Raw genomic sequence first — 19637 nt, forward strand, 5'->3', positions numbered from 1 at the left:
CATCTTGAACGTGCCACGCACTCTACCGACAGATACGAGTGCGGGAGAACTTGCGCCGCCTCAACTCCAGTCTGAAGAGGGGAACAAAAAAAAACACTATTAAAAAAAAACAACACTGCTCGGCCAACCGGAGCAGCTGCCAGCCAGCAGCCACTCGGATCTCTTTCGCCGCGGGACGCGAGTGCAGAGAGGCTGTGCGCGCTTCCCGGATGACCGCCGTGTCTTCAGGTTGGACCCGCCGGAGACAAACGGGCCGCTGAGCCGGTTCGAGACGCGCTTTCTTCCTCCGCTCGGAGAAGTCCGGTGAAGAAACGTCTCCACGAACAACCGCAGAGGAGGTCGCAGGTTCAACAGTCTCGCATCTCGGGGGTACGGGAGCCAACCTTTCGAGAGAGGTTTATTTCAAAGTATTCGCCGTTTCTAGATCAGCGAGTTAGTTTAACCGACAATAAAGAGGCAGCGGTTTAGAAATAGCGTTTCAACAAGTTTGTTTTGAACAGAAAACCTCGGCCGTCTCCGGGCGTGTCGTGGCCCAGGTAAGTGATGAACTGTCGGTGTAACTGTTTGTCAACGGTTCGCGAACCTGCTGGAGCTCCTGCACTCCGCTAACCGCTTTTTGTGTACGTTTTAGGTTTAAAGGTTAATTACCGTGTGATAAAGTAACTGTAAATAACAAACTGCGCTCCAAATAAACTAAAACAAGAAACTACGACTACTACTACTCTCAAAATTGTTCAGACGAATTGCGAGACTTGTCGACGGGCTTGTTCCTGCTAGGGGACGGTTTGTGTATACATATGAAAACGAAGGTGTGCGTGTGTGTGTGCGTGTGTGTGTGTGTGCGTGCGTGTGTGTGTGTTGTGTATTGAAGCCAGCTTTGGCCCCAGGGCCAACTATGTGAAACATCTTATCGTGCTTGCATTCTCTAACATGCCTTGGCTCATCTGTAAATCTCAGCACACCTCTCATGGGAAGGAGGCCCCTACAACACACACACACACACACACGCACACACACACACACACGCACACACACACACACACGCACGCACACACACACACTCAGCAGCTTGTAGTTCAACTACAGGAGAAATCACTGAAAACAACAGCTGCTATTTGTATTGAAAGTTAATTAAAGAGGAGGCAGTCCCCGCCTATTTGTCAGCCCGTAGGTTGTGGTAGTGATGAGGCAAGTCAACATGTGTCCTGCCCCTGTGTGTGTGTGTGTGTGTGTGTGTGTGTGTGTGTGTGTGTGTGTGTGTGTGTGTGTGTGTGTGTGTGTGTGTGTGTGTGTGTGTGTGAAACCTCTCATGCAACAGACTCTCTGCAAGAGCTCTTCTCTCATCTACGCCAGACTTTGGCACTCAGACTTTGGCACTCGGTGTGAATCTCTCATTGTGTTGGTGTTTCGGTGCTGCAGGAGAGCTGAAGTTGACATCCCTGCACCCTGCCGAATGCCTTTCATGGCCCTGCATTAACATCACTATGGCACTGACAGAATTACTGCCGCGCTGACTTTAGCTCACTCTGCCCTTCCTGGCAATTTCTTTTACTTTTTTTTTTTTGTTTTTTTTGTTTTGTTTTCTTTCTTTCACGTTGTTTCAACACATTTTAAGTGTCTCCTTGTCCTCGTCTGTTTGATGTTTTGCTGTACATATTATATTGCATTGTTTCTCTCGGGCCTCGCGCCCGGTGAATTGATCGTGATACCCATACAACCTCGTCTCTTTCAGTCCACTCCGGCTTTGTTTCTCCGGTCTGTGCCATCCATCTCGCCATGGACAGCCTGCTGAGCGGGGCCAGTAAAGGGGCCAGTGCCCTTCAGACAGCGCAGGCCTCATCGCGTCATAGATGCCACTCGCTGTCTTAACCCCTGTATGACTGACTGTTGAGGAAACAATAAAGCCTAAATACCTCTCGGCTTGAACAAAGGAGCCATGCATCAGCTGCTGCCCTTCAGTGTCTTTTGGCTGCTGCTGCCTCTGTCCTTGATGATGAAAAAAGACTCGCCACTGGACTGTGTTCCCCGCAGATCTGTGCCCTACCATAGTGAGTGTTGCTCTTTGTCTCGTGTAACTTTGGCTTACATCTAATGTTGGCTGATATGGTTTTGTTTGGCCCGGCTCACTGAGAAACGGAGATTCATCACCGCTTGTTGTTGAGGTAATCACTCATTGACTGTCTCTAGGGGACAACGCTCGTCTGTTTCGTGAGGAAGGTGTGTTCAACTACTCCACCATGCTGTTGAGAGAAGACCTGGACTTGCTAGTGCTGGGTGCCAGGGAGGCACTGTATGCTCTAAACCTCAACGACATCTCCAAGAAACTTGCTTCAGTAAGAGCACCAAGTCTAGTTTTATCTTGGCAAAGTTAAATTTCTTTTCAAAGCTCCCCTTGGCCCGGTGCTACAAAGTTTCTCAGAACAAACTTGCGTGTTATGTCAGGCTCTCTGCCCTGAGTTTAGCCTCTCAGGCAGCACTTGCGCACAGGCTGGATCCACACCGACACGTTAGCGTTTTAAAATGCATAACATTAAAATGCTACATTTACGGCTGGCAACCCACACTACTCCGGTGTTTTTGAACCACAAAACAGAGACTTTTCAAAACACTGAACTGCTCGTTTTATTTACAAAACTTCAGGATTGTGAATTAATCTGGACGTGCAGAAACGATGACTTCCAAAAGTGACGAGGCAGACACTTTGGTGATTGGGTCTTTTCAGTCACAACATGTCCTTTTCTGATTCATCAAGCATCCTTTCATGTGACCCTTTTGTGGCATTAAAAAAAAATCACAGGCGTTGCTGACCTTGGTGTCAATGCTGGCAGCAGTTGAATTCGGCATGTTATGCTGCTGCTATCCTTCATGCTGAGCAGGCAAGTTGATATAATATAAACCTGATCAACATTGCAAGTCACAGAAACTGATGGTCACCAAATATGAACTACCGCTGGTTTGGGGCGGCATGCTCAGTGTTCATGAACGGTCATGTGATATGCATTTTCTGGCAGTTAGTATGGATGGAGATTTTTGTTTTGCAAGAAAGCTGCTTACGTACAGATAGTAACTACTGATTCACTCAACAAATACTAAAACCAACCTCAACTTCAGGTACATTTAACAGGCCATTTTACCTGCTTCTCTATATTTCTACTTTCCTAATACCTTCTTTGAGGTGAAGTGGTTAGAAATGTTGCATTTTTTTACCGTCTCCTTCTGTCACCATGTTTCCTGTCTCTCTCTACACCGTAACTGTCTCTCTACCTTCATTTCTACATTAGGATAAACAGAAACATTTCAAAATGGTGACACTAAGTTCCTGTTTTGGTCTTTTAGGTAAAATGGAAAGTTACGCAACGGAAAAAAGACGCGTGTCAAAACAAAGGAAAAAATCCAGAGGTTGGTCAGTTTTGTTTTGAATTGCACTTTTTGCCATTTACAGTGTTTGCATGTCGAGCAGATGCAGTCATTGCTTTTTAAATGCATTTGTAGAGAGACTGCCAGAACTTTATCAGGATCCTGCATAAGATGGAGGATAACAGGATGTATGTGTGTGGAACCAATGCTTATGATCCACGGTGTGACTACATGGTGAGATAATTTCAGGGTCATTTCTCATACTGTAGAAAATGGTTGAATTGGTGTAATTTCTCTTTTATCATTATCACAATAAATGCAGAATAATTCCAGAATTAAATGATGTGTTTGTTGGTGCAGTCCTATGCAGCTGAAAAGCTGACTCTTGAGAAGAAGGGAGAGGATGGCAAGGGGAAGTGTCCATTCGATCCTTTCCAGAGATATGCCTCCATCATGGTTGGTGGGTAGCAATTATACACCAGTTTAGAAAAAATAGTGAATAAGTGTGAAATGGCAACAAAAAAAGAAGACATTTCATGTGACTCTTTTGTCCTGCCAGATGACAAGCTGTACTCGGCCACCTCAATGAACTTCCTTGGCTCTGAACCCGTCCTGATGCGCAGCGCTCCTGCCTCCATACGCACGGAGTTCAAAAGCTCTTGGCTTCACGGTACGATGTGATGGCACGCGCAGTGTTTTATTCAAGGACTTCAGTCTCTCAGTTCAGGTGGACTTTTTCACCTTAATGATGTGCTTAGTAGAGGAGTCGAATTAAATGGGTTTTTTTTTATTCCTTATATGTCAGAGCCCACCTTCGTTTCCATGGCTCGGATGCCAGAGAGCCACAACAGTGTGACGGGAGATGACGACAAGGTGTACTTGTTCTTCAGTGAGACGGCCGTGGAGTGCGACTGCTGCAACAAACTGGTGGTCTCCCGTGTGGCCCGCGTCTGCAAGGTGATGACGAGTTTTACTGCGCACGCACTTGCTATGACAATAGCACATAAACGGCACTTCCTCAGTTGCCCTCAGTCTGCCCTTTCCGCTACTTGATTGTGCATCCCGTTTGTCGTAATGTTTTTCCACTTGCCTTCGTGGCATTATGTCATCTCTGTGTTCCCAGGGCGACATGGGCGGCATGAGGACTCTGCAGAAGAAGTGGACATCCTTCCTGAAAGCTAGACTGGACTGTCCAGTGTTGGCGTCGCAGTTGCCGTACATTATCCAGGATGCATACCGCTGGTGTGACCCCAACAAGAGCTGGGAGGGCTGTGTTTTCTACGCCGTCTTCACACCCCAGTCGTACGTTTGAACTAACAAACATGTTGGTGTTAGAGGGAGGAGAGGTTCTTGCTCTTTCATGTCTTTGGCACACCACTCGGCTAAGATTTCCTTTGCGTGTTTCAGGGCCACATCAGACTTGTCTGCAGTGTGTGCGTACAGCGTGTCTGACATCAGCAGAGTGTTTGCGGAGGGGAAGTACAAGACCTCAGTCCCCGTAGAAACCTCTTTTGTTAAGTGGGTGATGTATAGCGGAGATGTCCCCGTCCCTCGGCCCGGAGCTGTGAGTCTCCCCAAACGGCAATTTTTTTTTTTTTTTTTACGAGTGGCTCAGCAGGAAGCTGATCCCTTTTGTACTCCTGACTGTTGTTCCCTTTTCTCTTTCCTTCCCTTCTTCCCTTGCCAGTGTATAAACAATGACGCTCGTCATGCAGGCATAACTCAGACTACGGACCTCCCAGACCGGACCCTTCAATTCATCAAAGATAGGCCCCTCATGGACCCGGCCATCCAGCCAATAGGAGACAAACCTCTACTGGTGCGAAGGGGACCTACGTTCACATGCATCATAGTCAACCAAGTGCAAGCTGCAGATGGCGAGAATTACCATGTGATGTTTATAGGCACAGGTGTGTGTGTGTGTGTGTGTGTGTGTGTGTGTGTGTGTGTGTGTGTGTGTGTGTGTGTGTGTGTGTGTGTGTTCAGGGTTGCGTTAATACAACACACTGCCACTTCCTGTATATGTTTCATTCAACTGTTTTTGATAACTGAACCACATCAGTGGTAAATATGTCATTTTTCCTATTTTTTTTCTTTTGAAAAGAGAAAGGCACCATGCTGAAAGCTGTGAACTACGATGGACAGATGTTCATCATAGAGGAAGTACAACTCTTCCAGACTCCGCAGCCAATCAAGATCCTGATGTTTTCTAATGTGACGGTAACTTAAAAAATTAAATGTATTCCTTTTAAATCACTATTCAGGTGCATCTTCGTTGTATATTACAGTAAAGCATGTGCATCAGTGTGTTTGTGTGTGATGGATCCAACATGCACAGGGTCAGCTGTATGCAGGCTCAGACTATGGAGCTGCACAGATACGGCTGGCCACCTGTGAGAGGTCCTTGTCCTGTAAGGACTGTGTTCTAGCCAGAGACCCGTACTGTGGCTGGGACAAAACGGCTGGGAAATGTATTTCTCTTTCTAATTCACAAAGGTAGGCAGCTGTCCAAACGTGTAGTAGAGCAAGTGGTGTTGATATCTGTTTTATTCAAACTACATTTCAATGTTTCCTCTTCCTTAGAAAGCTAATCCAAAGTGTGAAAGTAGGAGATGCCTCTCTTTGCCCAGATGCTGGTGAGTTTCTGCACCTGTGAAGCATGATCAGTACATGAGTATTTTTGTCCTGAAAAACCTAACCAGGGTTTGGATGTGGTTCATTGTGGGTTTTTGAACATGTAAATGCTCATGTGGACCTCTGTTTTGATTTCAGACCCTATCCAGCCTGTGAATCAGTTCTTCTGGCCCGGCGGGAACCTGAAGCTCACGTGTCACCCGTCTTCAAACCTGGCAGCAATCAGCTGGGAGCGGGATAACCGCCTCTTGACGCCCTCGGTTCGATTTCAGGTCCTACGAGACGGACTGCTTATCCCCGACGCTTCAGTTGGCGATGCCGGTCAGTACCGCTGCTTGTCTGTGGAGCGCTCCAAAGCTGATGAGTACACAACCACTGTGGCCGAGTACCGGGTCAGAGTAGGCCTAGGAAAGGGCGGTCGGTTACTGCTGCAAGCTCAGAGTGCCCCTTCTGTCGCTGGGCTGCAGGCTACCGTTGTGCTCCTTGTATTTTCTCTTGTTCCCCTTTTGGCCTGGAACTTTTACAAAGGCCATCTAACTCTGCCCTGGAAGTATGCATGGAAGATTAAAGCACAACCTCAGGGGACTCATGACGAGGAGGCCGTAAACTCCCGTGCGAGTTACCCAGATGCAGCGATGCCAGCGCCGGCAGAGGACAAGGCCCCGATGTCTGGAGCAGAGAACGACGGCAGCAACAGTAACCACACCGGTGGGGACGGTGCCATCAGTGCTGCAGAGGAGGAGGACGACGGCCAAAGAGCAGAGAACGACGGCAACAGTAACCACACCGGTGGGGACGGTGCCATCAGTGCTGCAGAGGAGGAGGACGACGGCCAAAGAGCAGAGAACGACGGCAGCAACAGTAACCGCAGAGGTGGGGACGGTGCCATCAGTGCTGCAGAGGAGGAGGACGACGGCCAAAGAGCAGAGAACGACGGCAGCAACAGTAACCACAGAGGTGGGGACGGTGCCATCAGTGCTGCAGAGGAGGAGAACGTTGGCCCAAGAGTTGCCCGACCATTTCTTCAGTACATTGGTGAAGAGTCGAATATTTGAAAATGTCAAGCACGTTACTATTTTAGTTTCCACTGAGCACCACAAATGAATTAGAACGTACAGGACCGTGCCCTTTCTAGGCACAACTGCCAGACACCAGTCCAGCTCTCACCCAAGACTTTAAAACCAACTTACGAGGCATTTACAGCAAGTTGGAGCACAAAAACAGTCCTAGTGGTTGACACTTTGGTTTGAGAGACACAACTGTTGAGTCTGAACGCACCAAAAGATTTGATAAGTCGTCAGTCCAAGTACAAGATACTTGAATTCCTGCCTTAATTTTTGTTTTATATGCAAGTGTGTTTTTAATGTCCTACTAATTGTTCCAAGTCCCAATATAGATTGAAATATCTTGTCAGGATTGGTGTGATTATCACAGGGAATGTAATATAACTGAAATTGAGCCACTTCATTGCTAACCACTCGCTGTAAATAATTTGTTTTATTGAATTAAAACATTTTCTTTTTTTAAAATGAAGCCCTAGTGTTGTTTCAATGTGTCCGAATATAGACAACAGCTTTTTCTTTTCATACTCAGCAAGTCTGGAGTTGCCAAGAATGTGAAGAACAGATGTTGACTTTTCATGCAGTTATGAATCCTCTTTTTACTTGAACTGACAGTCCAGTTTGTGAAGATACAAGTGTCCTTACGAAGACTAACCAAGTTTCAGACGGCCAATGTTTTAACGCTGTACCTATTTAAATTACATTTTAGGTTGGCATTCGCAGCAGAAAACCATTATCCAGTAGCAGCATGCAAAGAGTAAATAGGGGGAGGGGCCACGGGCTCTGAAGCCATGACAAGAGTAAGACGCATGGTGAAGGCCAATAAATAACAGGAAAAAAACCACACAATTAATACAAAGCAGATGAAAAAACTACCGTGAGATGTGGTAGTCGGTGTAATCAGCAGTGCAGATGCTGATGAGTGAGCAGTGAGGTGTTGGATATGTTGAATGGCACAATGATACGCCAGAGAGAAGAGCTCCATTCAGAGAGGAAAAGCAGGGTTTTGGTGCAGAAACATAAATCCGAGGTACTTCCGATTATTCTGATTGTCCAGCTCCAGGACAGAAAGGTAAGCAGGCCATCACAGAGGGAAAAATCTTTAATATGGAATTATGAACTACATAACAATTTACTTTTTCAGACAACAGTCCAGATGTGTAGCTCTTGCACTGCTTTTCTTGTGAGCAGCTAAAACAATACAACAAAGCACACTGACGGCACAGCCTCGTTAATATACTGAGGTGTAAAAGCCAGTCACTGGAGTCTCAGTCCTTGCTGGTATGTGGCCTTTATCTCCTGTAGCGGTACCTCTTGAAGTGGAACCACAGCTGGAAGATCCCGTTGGCGAACTGACAGCGGAAGCCATGTCGGTGCGAGTACTCCCACTCCCTGTTTACTATCTTAAATGCAATGTCCTCGTACGGCGGCCCCGCGTGGAACCTTAAGATCCCAAAGTCCTTGTTGTCTGGACTGGGCTCGAGGAAGTACTGCGGGGTGGAACGCTTGTCGATCAGGTCCGGGTAGAAGATGTTGAACTTGTAACCCTGGACGATCTTGGGCGGGGGGTTGTCGAAGTCGTAATGCGTCTGGTTGTACTTGTTCCACTCGAAGCCCGTGTGGACCCGGTTGAAGAAGCGGGGTTTCCTGGGACGGTATTTGTCTGCCCACAGGTACATTTTCCCCGTGACCGGGAACTCCACGCTGAACTGAGCCTCGTCGTTGCCCATGCCTTCTCTGGCACGGCGTATGAAGGCGTCCTCAGCGCTTTCGTTGGCGTCACCTGATGGACACAAAATGTTAGAGGACACGTATTCAGTAATCTGCACTGTCAGGATATATTTTAACAACGTTTGTCCTGCTGGGGTGCCTCATCCTACAGACATTTTTGGACCGTGCGCGTGCAGTCTCGTACCAGTAACTTGGAGCTGCCTGCGTGCTAACTGCAGCCGGTGTATATCTTCTTCTGGGCTGATGGTGTGCGTGTCCAGCGGCAGCTCGGAGGTCGTGAGCAGCGTGGGACTGTAGCGACCAGAGTCATACTCCGCCTGGCTCTGCTGGATGAGGTCCTCCTCCGTCAGCACGGCCTCCACCACCTCACCCTTCTCCTCGTCATCCTTCTTGTCACCCGTCTGTTCTTGGCTTCCTGCCGCAGATGTGGATGGACCTGCTCCCTCATCGTCCTCTGCTTCTCTGGATGAAGATACGCCGGGTTCTTCTGTCGTGGGCTCCCTTGTTTGCCCTTCTGTCCTCTCCCTGTTGCAAAAGAACATGTGGGTGTCAATTTTCTTGAAGAGGCTGTGCATCCCACGAATTCAACATTTAAGGCTGGAATATACATCCTCAAAAAAAAAAAGAAGCAGAGAACTGAGAGGAAAAAAAAAAAAAAAAAGCGTGAAGAGGAATTTGAAACACAGATCTGTGTTCATTTTACACAGTAAGCAGTTCGGGTAACTTACGCCTCTTCATCACTCCTTGACTCTTCTTTGATGATGGGGAACAAAGGCTCGCTTTCTACTCCCTGTTCTTGTTTCAGCTTGAAAAGCTTCTGACGCAGCACATCCTGGTGTCGCTCTCTCAACCTGGGAAAACAAAATCCTAGAGTTAATGAAATCACTCTTTACTGTCTGCCCGCTTGAATTAAGTAACTGTGTCACTGCAGTGTGCTGGGGATGAGCTTGAAACGATTAGAACAGCAGAAAACAGTGGGCGTAGCCACATACATACCTGGCTCGGGCCATGTAGACTCTCACTTGCTGCAACAGACTCTCCCAGTAACCGATATCAAGGTTGGATCCCCCGGCTCGAATCTTTGACTCGATGTTGAGGTGCAGCGCCTGCAGCTGGCTGTACGTCTTCCCTTTGAACACAATCTGAACGTCGGTGCTCACAGCTGTGTTGATGCCCTCGCGACGATCACCTGAGGATCAAAAAGACCGCAGAAAAACATACTGTGGGCATTTCGCAGCACCCGCAGATGTCAGAAAACCTCGGTATGTACGATATCGTGGAGCTGTGAATGTACCTGGTCCTTTCCCAGAGGCCTCAAGTTTTCTTAGTTTGCCGATCTCGTCTTCAGTGATGGTCGTCATGTCCCTCCAGAAGTCCACGTTCTTGCCTTGCTCTAACTCCATGTACACCTACCACAACAACACTCAAGACCGTGAACCGTGTGCAGACAGACTTCCTCTCAGGAATAGTGGCAATATGTAAAGGGTACGTTCTCCACTTTTTATGTGGATGTCCACTCAGTGTTGATAAATGTCGTCCTCTGAAGCAATGAGTTCCTCAGTGTGCACGACATTGCATGGAGTTGTGCTTGCAGCGCCTACATGTACCAGGATGCACTGTGCCTGAGTTTCTGACAATAAACAGAGTTGCCCTCTCGGCTCTGCTGGTTATAGTCGTTTAGTTGTCTTTACTGTCGGATATCCTAAAGAAGGTCTTCAGCCCACCTCTGTCGTGCGAGTAGAAAACTTTCGTGCACAGGAACCCACGGCTCTTTGTCCACGTTGGCAACAGCCTCCCAACAAACACTGCCCCGGCAGAACAATTCAGTTTCTGTTGGCGTCGGAGTAAAGGCACCAGCAGTCACTGCTGCTCAGTTCCCGGATGATTCTCACCGGCTGGATTTCTACGGCTGAATATCTGAGTCAGCCAAAAACACTGTAAAATGTATTACATGTATGTCCATTACTGTCATCACTTATATTTGGACATCATTTTTTCCATTGGAAACGTAGCTATGTGTTAATGCATGCAAAGAGAATACGGTTTTGTTTTGGCTCAATTAGCTTGTAGTTCTTCCAACCGCCGCTACGTCGCGTGACGGAGCTGAAGCCAGAAAAACAACCGATTTTGCCGTTTTACAAAGGCTAGAGAATTCATTGCTTCATTTGACTACATTTACCATCACTGGTTGAACATGCACATCGCCGCATCGTATTTACAATCACGTTGAATTAAGCACGATATAATTGCCAGATACCGTACGATAATTCATTTTTTAAAAAAGGCTGCACTTGTTCTCGTTACTTATTACATACCAAAAGTCACTTTGAAAGCAACCCTGTCTTGACTTTTAGACTTCAATGTAGCAGAGCCACAAACCTTGATGTCCTCCAGCAGGTCATCCATGTCGGTGACTGTTAGCCCGTTGAGGAATGTATAGGGTTCATGCATCTCCACAGCAAGATCGTCATCTTCCGCACTGATGTACTTCGCCAACAGGTCAATGGGTTTGGCACGGCCGTCCCGAATTCTAATCTTAGACCTAAACAGACGACGTACATGCGCATTTTGTATTAAGGACTTGCTGCAGGAGCCTCTTAGTGGAACTGTGCAAACAAACTGATTAAACTATAACTCAATTAAAAATGAGAAACACTGTGGCATGAGAAGGGAAGGTTGATAAGAGATTAAAATGATTGTTGATGCACACTAACCTGAGTTTGGCCTGGTGCAGATGGAAGTTGTCTTCCTGTTCAGCCCAGGTCTTGAAATGCTCAGCCTCCTTTTCTCTCTGCAGCATTTCCAGCTCCGTCTCTCTCATGGCCTTCTCTCGCTCCCGCTCCAGACGCAGCTGTTTCACCTTTATGAGCACATCAGGAAAAATGTCACTTCCACCGTCTCCAAAGTGTATTCCTCAAACATTTTTGCTTTTTTTCTTTGGCTGGGTACGAAGCTCAGGTACTGTAATAGCTCTAATGTTGAATTCCCACGGCTCCTACCTTCTGCAGCTCTCTGCGGTTTTCCTCCTGAATACGTTTGTTCCTTTCTTTAAGCTCTTTTTCTCCAAGATGACCGATCCCTTTCATATCCAAGGCCTGAGCACATGCACAAAACAAAGAATCGTGGATGGGAAACATCATTTCAAAGCCAGGTTACGACGGACAAATAGCCAAACTTCTCGCCCAGGAACTCACCTTCTGCCACTTGAAGGAGCCCAATAAGTTGTTGTCGCCGAAGGGATTGTCTGCATTGGTGTATCCCATGTATTCCTCACTCCAGCCCATCTTTTCCCTCCTTTTCTTCTCTTTTGTCTCCTTCTTTGCTAATCTTCTGGCCCTCTTCTCCTCTGGCGTCTCCAGAGCTTTCATCATCTCCTTCTGATTCTTCTTGTCCTCCTTTTCTTTGACGGCGCGACCCCCGCGATCAGACCCCGAGCTGTCAGACGATTCAGGTGAGCTGGAGCGCTGCCTCCCTCTGTCCCGGTCAGGCCTTTCTCTGTCCCCCTCACTCCTCCCTCGCTCCCTCTCTTCGCTCCTCTTCCTTCGCTCACGGCTTTTGTCTGCATCTCCTCTTCTTTCAGGGTCTCTGCTGTTGCTCTTCCACCTCTCTCTGTCCCGCTCCCTCTTCTGTCTGTCTCTGACTGGGCTACTACCTCTGTCAGGGCTTCTTCTCCTTTCCCTGTCGCTGCTTCCATCAAGGGAGTCGGAGCCGGACTGGGACCTTCCCCTTCTCTCCCGGGATGCGCCGCGACGATTTTCCATTTCCTTTCTTCTCCGTCTCATTTTGAGAATATCTGAATCAGGACTGAGACAGAAAAGGTGGTTTAGTACGGAGACAAGAGGAATGTATTTGTTCTTTAGTGTTCAGTGAGAATGACAGAAGACTGCCAGAACGCTGCAATGAAGAACATAATGAGATGTTTTGTGTATTATAGCTATATAGTTAAAAAGCTGTCCATAACGCCTTAACATTAATACACTTAACACAGTCTTAGTAACCAGCTAACACCACACAGCAAAGCCGTTACCTGGATGAGCGACCCCTGGACTTGCTCCTCTGCCGCTGCGGTCCTCGCCTCCTGTCGCCCTCCGAGTCGCTGCTGGAGCCTGAACGAGGCCTCGGCTGAGGCCGACGTCGACCCGGGGAGCCATCGCTGGAGTCCCCGCTTCCGGATCTTCCCCGATCACGCGCGGTTCTCTTCGTGTCCGCAGACCGACTACGGCCTCTCTTTTCATCTGGGGATCGAGACCTGTTCGCTCTGGGTTTGTTCCGCCGGTCTCGGCCCGGACTTTTAGACCTGGAGCGTGACCGCCGTCGAGATTTCGAACTCATCACGAGCTTTCTGCCAGTGCAGGGTCCGAATGGCAGGGTGTCGCGTAAATAAGAGGTAACAAAGACGGACCGTCTGGAGTCCCTCGGTCCCGCACATTATAAAGTTTATCCATGTATTTGTAAAATACTTCATTCAATTAAGTTTATGTTCACGTTGGACTCTAAAACACAACCCTACCAAAAAACAACGCGTTAATTTCTTTAGTTTCAAAATTATTTTATTTCAGGCAAGTATAGAGCCGCTTCCTGTAAAATGGCGCATATTGCAGACGTCACTGAAGTGGATCGAGAAAATAAACTGCAAAATAAATACTCTTTGTTTAACTGCACTTTTTGTAGGGTACCAAACATCCTAAATCAAATACAAAAAAATACAAAAAAAAAAAGATGTGTCACTGTGTTGAAACAAATGTAAGAGTGAAAATAGGTCAGAGCAGCTGTTAGAAACACAAACAACATTCACGTTTTCATGACGTCAGGCGCCGTCAAATGTAGTTCGGTGTTTTCTCCCTCCAACATATTGTTGAAGAAATAGCGGTAACAACTCAACCAATTCCCGTCGGTCACATTGGATTCATACACATTTTTAAATAACCAAATAATCGCATGCGTCGCCGCGTGGGTTCACGGTCGCTTTCAAAGGAAAAAGTCATGTTTACAGATGAACATTGGACTACAAGTCCCATAAACCACGAGGCGCCATTGCCTGTGTTTAGAGGAAAAGAGGGGGACTCCTTTCAGCAACATTCTTCTTTACTCAGATCTCCTTCTTGCAGGGTGTAAACTACATGTCCGACTAGTATCCTTGCAGTTTTTGTTTTCTCTAAATTCCAGAGGATCTGTCGTGTTTTCTGGCTCTCGTGTCCGGTTAGAAAAGTCTTCGCGCCCCCCGGTAAGCTCGGCTTCAGCTGGTCGGGAAGGTAGAGCTCGTTAGCTCGCCTACGTTAGCCAGCAGCTCCGGTAGATTTACGGCTTATATCCGCGGCTGTCCTGCCAGGTAGATCAACTAAAGCTGGAGGCACCGGTCAGCCGCAATGCTGCGGTCGGTTCAACCATTTCTGAGGGCTGACATTTGGTAAATAATTCATCTGATTTGGGAACAAATCAACGCGACCTTTTGTTTGTGCTTGTGCGCATCCCGACAGGTTTGGCCTCTTTTCATTGTCTCCGAATATCGAAAAAAAACGTACAAGTTGTTTTCGCTGTAGGTTGTTTAGCTTCGTGAGGTTAATTTAGTCGTGTTTGTGTCAAATAATAATAATAATAATAATAATTAATAAAAAAAAAAAAAAACACGTCAGTTGTCGAGTCCAGATTGTTTTGAAAGCCACCTCGACCAGTATGGCGCAACACGACCACTCTCATGTAGCCAGTTCACAGAAAGCACTAATGTTGGAAATGAAGAGCCTTCAGGAGGAGCCTGTCGAGGGATTCAAGATAACACTGGTGGACGAAGCTGATCTGTACAACTGGGAAGTGGCCATTTTCGGACCCCCAAACACTCATTATGAAGGGGGGTATTTTAAGGTAAGTAGAAAACAAAATTGTCTTTGTGTTCACTTTGCAACTACCTTGGACACGTCACTAACAATGCAACACAACTTTCTGCACTTAAATAAACATAAAACAGATTCTTTTTATTTGGAAATAGCCATAACATATAAATAACTAGCACATAATCTTGGTGTAGTAATGGACTCTGATGTCAGGTTTAGCAGTCATGTCAAAGCGGTTATTAAATCAGCATTTTATCAATTTAAGAACATGAACCAGATTAGACCATTTCTGACTAAACCAAATCTGGAGAAACTCATCCATGTCTGTTTCTTTTTTTTTTTTCTAGCAGGGCTTGATTACTGTAATGGTATTCTGACTGGACTCCTAAAAAGACAATCAAACAACTTCAGCTGATTTGCAGCTGCTAGAGTTTCAGCAGGAGTAAAACTAAAGGACACATCACTCCCATTCTTAAATCTTGACACTGGCTACCAGTATGTCACAGAATCGATAGAATACACTACTATTACTAGTCTGTAAATCTGTTAATAGTGTGGGCCCAGTGTATTTATGTGATGGGCAGGAGTGATATGAACTGAGCACACATCAGCGGGAAGTAATCAGTTAGTCCTAAAATAAAGACTAAGACTTGAGAAGCAGCATTTAGCGACTATCCTGCTCTTAAATGGATACATCCGACAGAGAGCATTAGAAAAGCCTTGACAGTAGACATTTCAAAATCAAGGATGAAAGTATTTCTATTTGAGCAGGCTATTACTGCACAAATTGATTCGAATTTATTGTTAAATTTCTTCTCTTTTACATCCATTGAATTTTTTTAAATCCTGAATTGAACCTTGAATTATTCTTGTATTTTCTCATTCGTAAAACACTTTGAGTGATTGCAGTGCATAAAACGTGCTATATATATATATACTGTCAGTGCTAGTAATGTGTGTCAAAGAAGTCACTGGGAAGTGGCCATTCACACAGATTATATATATATATATATATAAAGTTGACTTCCTTTGACACACATTACTAGCACTGACAGTTTGACTTCTTCAAATAATAAAATACAACACGCAGATTGACAGGTTGCCATACCATGCAGTGATATTATTGTATGACAGAGCACATGTAGAGCCACATGTAAAGGTCTGTTTTGTGTCCCAGGCTCGGATCAAGTTTCCTATAGACTACCCGTACTCCCCTCCTGCTTTCCGCTTCCTCACCAAGATGTGGCACCCCAACATCTATGAGGTGAAGTATCACAGAGTGACGAACACATGCTTGTCTATGCTCTTATTCCTGTATATAGTCACATGACGCACCTGGGAGTAAAAGCAGTTGGCTTCCTGTGTTTTTAGAATGGAGATGTGTGCATTTCTATATTGCACCCTCCGGTGGACGACCCGCAGAGTGGAGAGCTGCCCTCCGAGAGATGGAATCCCACCCAGAACGTCCGGTTAGTGCCGCCTCATATGTCTCGCCTCATATGTCTCTCTTTACTTGTTACCTCCCGTCTTTGTCCTCTCCCTACCACATCAATAATTGATCTGGTTTAGACTCTTATCGCATGACATTCGTCTTCAGTGGCGTCTTTCCACAAGTTCCTAAACACTATCGTTGAATCCATATCTGGGCATTCAGCACCACATGTGTTATGATCAGTTTTTAGCGAAGTCAATCTTTATTTGATCTATTTGTAAAATTGCAACACGTAGGCACCTGTACTCGGTACAAAACACACATTTTGTTTTAACTTTAATGTGGATATTTGTCATAACACAATATCTACAGAAAATAACTTAATGAAGTAATAATAATTTCGCCAAATAGTGTAACACACTGGTGATTGAGACTGTGGCCTGCCAATGCGAGGGTTTGATTTTGCAATGTTAAAAACGGAAGAAGCAGAGAAGCAGCAACCTCTGAGGATGAAAAATGAAGCTGATGAGCAAGTGCTAAAAAGTGCAGTTCCTTGAATGCCCACATTAGATTAGCTCCAAAAGTGAATCAATCCCCACAGACTCCTGTGTTAAAATCAAGCGGCAACCAGCAGTGACGTCACCCATTGGTTTGTGAAAGGCCGTTATAAAGTCTCAAGTTTGGAATTTGCCTGGACACCATTTTGCTAATCCCACGTGGTTTGGAGACGGTAGTGAACATATTTAGGCGTGCTGGGGAGGAGCAAGCGGGGGATTTGACTCGATCTAATTGGAAACTACGTCTCGCCCACCGATAGCCGTAACCTGACTGCACCACAGGCCTGTCAATCAAACAGACACGCAAACGGCTTTAGTCTCTATAGCTGATTTCCTAGTTCATGACAACTGTACGTGGGATGAATTTTTATTTAACTCACCTGTTTGAATTGTATCAAGGTTTAAATTAATGGGAGAATTACGGACAGGACTTGCACTTGCCAAACTAGTTCACGCAATGCTGATTTAAGCCGATCCCTTCCTGTATTTCATTTGTCAGTTTGGGGTCACGGAAAATATGAGTGTTCTTCACGATTTTATACACCACACAAATAATCTATCAATTAATAAATAATTGACTGATGAATGAAAATAATCTTTAGCTTGACCCCGGATTCACACAGTTCCACTGAGTATATAGAATAAAATACATTACATCCGGAAAATGGACATGAAGATGAAGGGAGATCAAATATTCCACATTTGTTATTCACATAAATAACGAGTGTGTTTTCTTCCCGTTTTGAAATGGTGACACTGCAGTGGTGTCACTCTGTCACTCACCTTTTGTGTTTGCTTCCAGGACTATTCTGCTGAGTGTGATCTCACTGCTGAATGAACCCAACACCTTTTCTCCCGCCAATGTGGACGCCTCTGTCATGTACCGCAAATGGAGGGACAGCAAAGGCAAGGACCGCGAATATGTAGAGATCATCAGGTAAACACTCACACAGTATCGAGTATTTTTGCCCTACAAGAGTTGACTTAGACTGAGGATAAAAATCGCAGTTTATTGCTCTGAAGCTGTTTTTGAAGAGTCACTGTACGTGTTTTTTTTGTTTTTTTAAATCCCCCTCAGGAAGCAGGTGTTGGCCACCAAGGCAGAAGCTGAGCGCGACGGTGTGAAGGTGCCCACCACGCTGGCCGAGTACTGCGTCCGCACGCGTGCCCCGGCCCCCGACGAAGGCTCCGACCTCTTCTACGACTATTACTATGACGATGACGACGTGGAGGGCGGGGACGGCGACTGCTGCTATGACGAAGACGACTCAGGCAACGAGGAGTCGTGACAAGCTTTTTGACAGGTCGAGCTGACGTACGCTACCCCTTTTTTTCTGCCCGGGTTGCCAGATATTCGAGGTTTGCAACCGAGAAAGATTTGAAGCTTCCCTCCTTTAAAACCAATACAAGAGCTTTTTTTCTTCAGGCCTCTGAGTTTGTTCCAGAGGTTGAAATCGATGCCTCGTTGCGAAAGGGTCATACCTGGTAAGATTTGCACCAGCACAAAAGCCAGTCTTCAGTTTTTGCAACCAGTTGTCATCATCACTTAAAACCTTACTTTCAGAGAATAACTTCACATAATCCTGCTGAGTTGTCAATATGTCAGTGTGTAGAATAAGGTGTTTTGGGGTAATTCACACTGTCAAACAATAGAGACATTTGCACTGGTGCAAACACTTCCAATCATTTCTCAGCCTCCGTCTTGCATATCTTTTTTTCCCCTCATCATAACTGGGCGTTACTCACCTGTACTCGGTCTCAGTGGCGGACAGAAGATTGAGGACTTCAAGCAGCCTGTTTTGTACTGCAAATATTTCACAGTTTCACAGTCGGTCTCTCTTCGGTAGGACCAGACATGAATTGTCACGTGAACAGTGTTTTCTGAGTTCTTGTGCATGCCCCGAGCGTCTTTGGAAGCTTTTTGTCTCTTTTTACTGGTGGACCGTTGACCTACATCATGATGTGTTTTCAGCTCTGTGATAACAAAGACTCATTACGATGGAGGACTCTCGCTGTCCGGCGGACCGGCTAGCCGAAGTCGGCGGGTCACATCCTTATGTGAACATTTTTGCTAACATGATCTTTGCTGTGCTTCTTCTGGTTACTGTTGGATGTGTTTCTCTGTCATTTTCAATGTGGGCTTTTGTCCGTTGAAGTAGTTCAGATTTAGGGGTTGTGTTTTTTTCAGGGGGCAAGTGGGCAGAACTAATTAATTATCAGATTTGTATTATTCCTCAGGGTCACTCCCTGAGAGGCCTGATGGACCCAAAGAGCTGAAACGGTGTGTAAAAGAAAGACCCAAAACATTTATTGACTGTTTGTTGTACTCTTGTCTTTATTTGCTATTTACTCTCTTGCAAGCTTCATTATTTTACTCTCTTTATTTTGTTTTGGTTAGACATTTTTCCTGCACTGTTTGCTTGAGAATTTAATGAGATTATTAGGTTTGATTGGCAAAAAAACAAAACAACTCCTGTCAGTAGTGTCTTTCAAAAAGGTGTAGTATCAGGATCATGAATTGTCCTTCCGCCCTGCAAATCCCTGGAAGTGAAAAATATGTTTTACTTGTCATGACTATTTTTTTTTGTGTTAGTTGAGAGGGGACAGGTTTTGATATTATTTCTGGAGTGTATGAGTGTCCTCTGCGTGTATTTTCTCCATCAGCAATATTGATTGTTTTATTTCCTTAAATCGGGACGTCACACTGAATTTCTCAGGATAACGAATTACATGTGACAACAATTACGACAAGCAATTATTTTCCTCTTTAGGTGGTCTTCAGTGTTGGTTTATAGCTTCAACAGGAACTATAACCAATATGCACATGTAGCTGTATGGATGATCACAATGTTGTTTTATTCACCTGTGTTTATTTTTTATTTTCGGCTATTTAAAATAAAAAAAATGAAGATTTATTTGAAAAAGAATTTTGGTCTTCAAGTGCTTGCAAGAATTGTTACACTTTTTACTTTAGTGGTAGAAGATACATGTCAGTCAATTGAAGAACCAATTATTTGTTAAATCAAGTTTAGAAACT

At 45.5% G+C, this 19637-nt stretch overlaps 3 protein-coding genes across 3 annotated transcripts; 2 read left to right on the forward strand and 1 right to left on the reverse strand.

The window, feature by feature from the left end:
• Nucleotides 1-64: 64 nt before the first annotated feature.
• On the forward strand, nucleotides 65-7471 carry LOC138202821 (semaphorin-4E-like). The gene is made up of 15 exons (XM_069157109.1): nucleotides 65-536; nucleotides 1733-2048; nucleotides 2188-2333; nucleotides 3337-3399; nucleotides 3493-3591; nucleotides 3718-3817; nucleotides 3917-4027; nucleotides 4163-4314; nucleotides 4481-4659; nucleotides 4765-4921; nucleotides 5045-5267; nucleotides 5462-5577; nucleotides 5696-5853; nucleotides 5941-5993; nucleotides 6130-7471. The coding sequence occupies exons 2-15, from the start codon at nucleotides 1937-1939 to the stop codon at nucleotides 7044-7046; spliced, it is 2586 nt and encodes an 861-aa protein (XP_069013210.1). The 5' UTR covers nucleotides 65-536; nucleotides 1733-1936; the 3' UTR covers nucleotides 7047-7471.
• Nucleotides 7472-8136: 665 nt separating this feature from the next.
• On the reverse strand, nucleotides 8137-13139 carry cactin. The gene is made up of 10 exons (XM_069157110.1): nucleotides 12811-13139; nucleotides 11978-12587; nucleotides 11783-11878; nucleotides 11498-11643; nucleotides 11163-11325; nucleotides 10078-10192; nucleotides 9780-9972; nucleotides 9512-9634; nucleotides 8968-9308; nucleotides 8137-8835 (listed from the first exon to the last, which is right to left on the reverse strand). The coding sequence occupies exons 1-10, from the start codon at nucleotides 13113-13115 to the stop codon at nucleotides 8345-8347; spliced, it is 2583 nt and encodes an 860-aa protein (XP_069013211.1). The 5' UTR covers nucleotides 13116-13139; the 3' UTR covers nucleotides 8137-8344.
• A 209-nt stretch (nucleotides 13140-13348) lies between these two features.
• On the forward strand, nucleotides 13349-19527 carry cdc34b (cell division cycle 34 homolog (S. cerevisiae) b). The gene is made up of 5 exons (XM_069157111.1): nucleotides 13349-14642; nucleotides 15789-15875; nucleotides 15983-16080; nucleotides 17403-17537; nucleotides 17679-19527. Exons 1-5 carry the CDS (start codon nucleotides 14457-14459, stop codon nucleotides 17887-17889), a joined length of 717 nt encoding a protein of 238 aa, XP_069013212.1. The 5' UTR covers nucleotides 13349-14456; the 3' UTR covers nucleotides 17890-19527.
• The last annotated feature ends 110 nt before the right edge of the window (nucleotides 19528-19637 follow it).

This window comes from Embiotoca jacksoni, unplaced genomic scaffold, assembly GCF_022577435.1.
Source record: "Embiotoca jacksoni isolate LCO1_2020_lvr unplaced genomic scaffold, fEmbJac1.0.p SCAF_22, whole genome shotgun sequence".
Taxonomy (NCBI): domain Eukaryota; kingdom Metazoa; phylum Chordata; class Actinopteri; family Embiotocidae; genus Embiotoca; species Embiotoca jacksoni.

Coding starts and splice junctions, on each gene's coding strand:
- cactin (XM_069157110.1), bottom strand. CDS start 13,115: ATGAGTTCGAAATCTCGACGGCGGTCACGCTCCAGGTCTAAAAGTCCG. Junction 11,879..11,977: donor GCTCCTTCAAGTGGCAGAAG/GTGAGTTCCTGG, acceptor GCATGTGCTCAG/GCCTTGGATATGAAAGGGAT. Junction 9,309..9,511: donor TCAAGGAGTGATGAAGAGGC/GTAAGTTACCCG, acceptor CTTTTGCAACAG/GGAGAGGACAGAAGGGCAAA.
- LOC138202821 (XM_069157109.1), top strand. CDS start 1,937: ATGCATCAGCTGCTGCCCTTCAGTGTCTTTTGGCTGCTGCTGCCTCTG. Junction 3,400..3,492: donor ACAAAGGAAAAAATCCAGAG/GTTGGTCAGTTT, acceptor ATGCATTTGTAG/AGAGACTGCCAGAACTTTAT. Junction 5,268..5,461: donor TGTGATGTTTATAGGCACAG/GTGTGTGTGTGT, acceptor TCTTTTGAAAAG/AGAAAGGCACCATGCTGAAA.
- cdc34b (XM_069157111.1), top strand. CDS start 14,457: ATGGCGCAACACGACCACTCTCATGTAGCCAGTTCACAGAAAGCACTA. Junction 16,081..17,402: donor AATCCCACCCAGAACGTCCG/GTTAGTGCCGCC, acceptor GTTTGCTTCCAG/GACTATTCTGCTGAGTGTGA. Junction 17,538..17,678: donor GAATATGTAGAGATCATCAG/GTAAACACTCAC, acceptor AATCCCCCTCAG/GAAGCAGGTGTTGGCCACCA.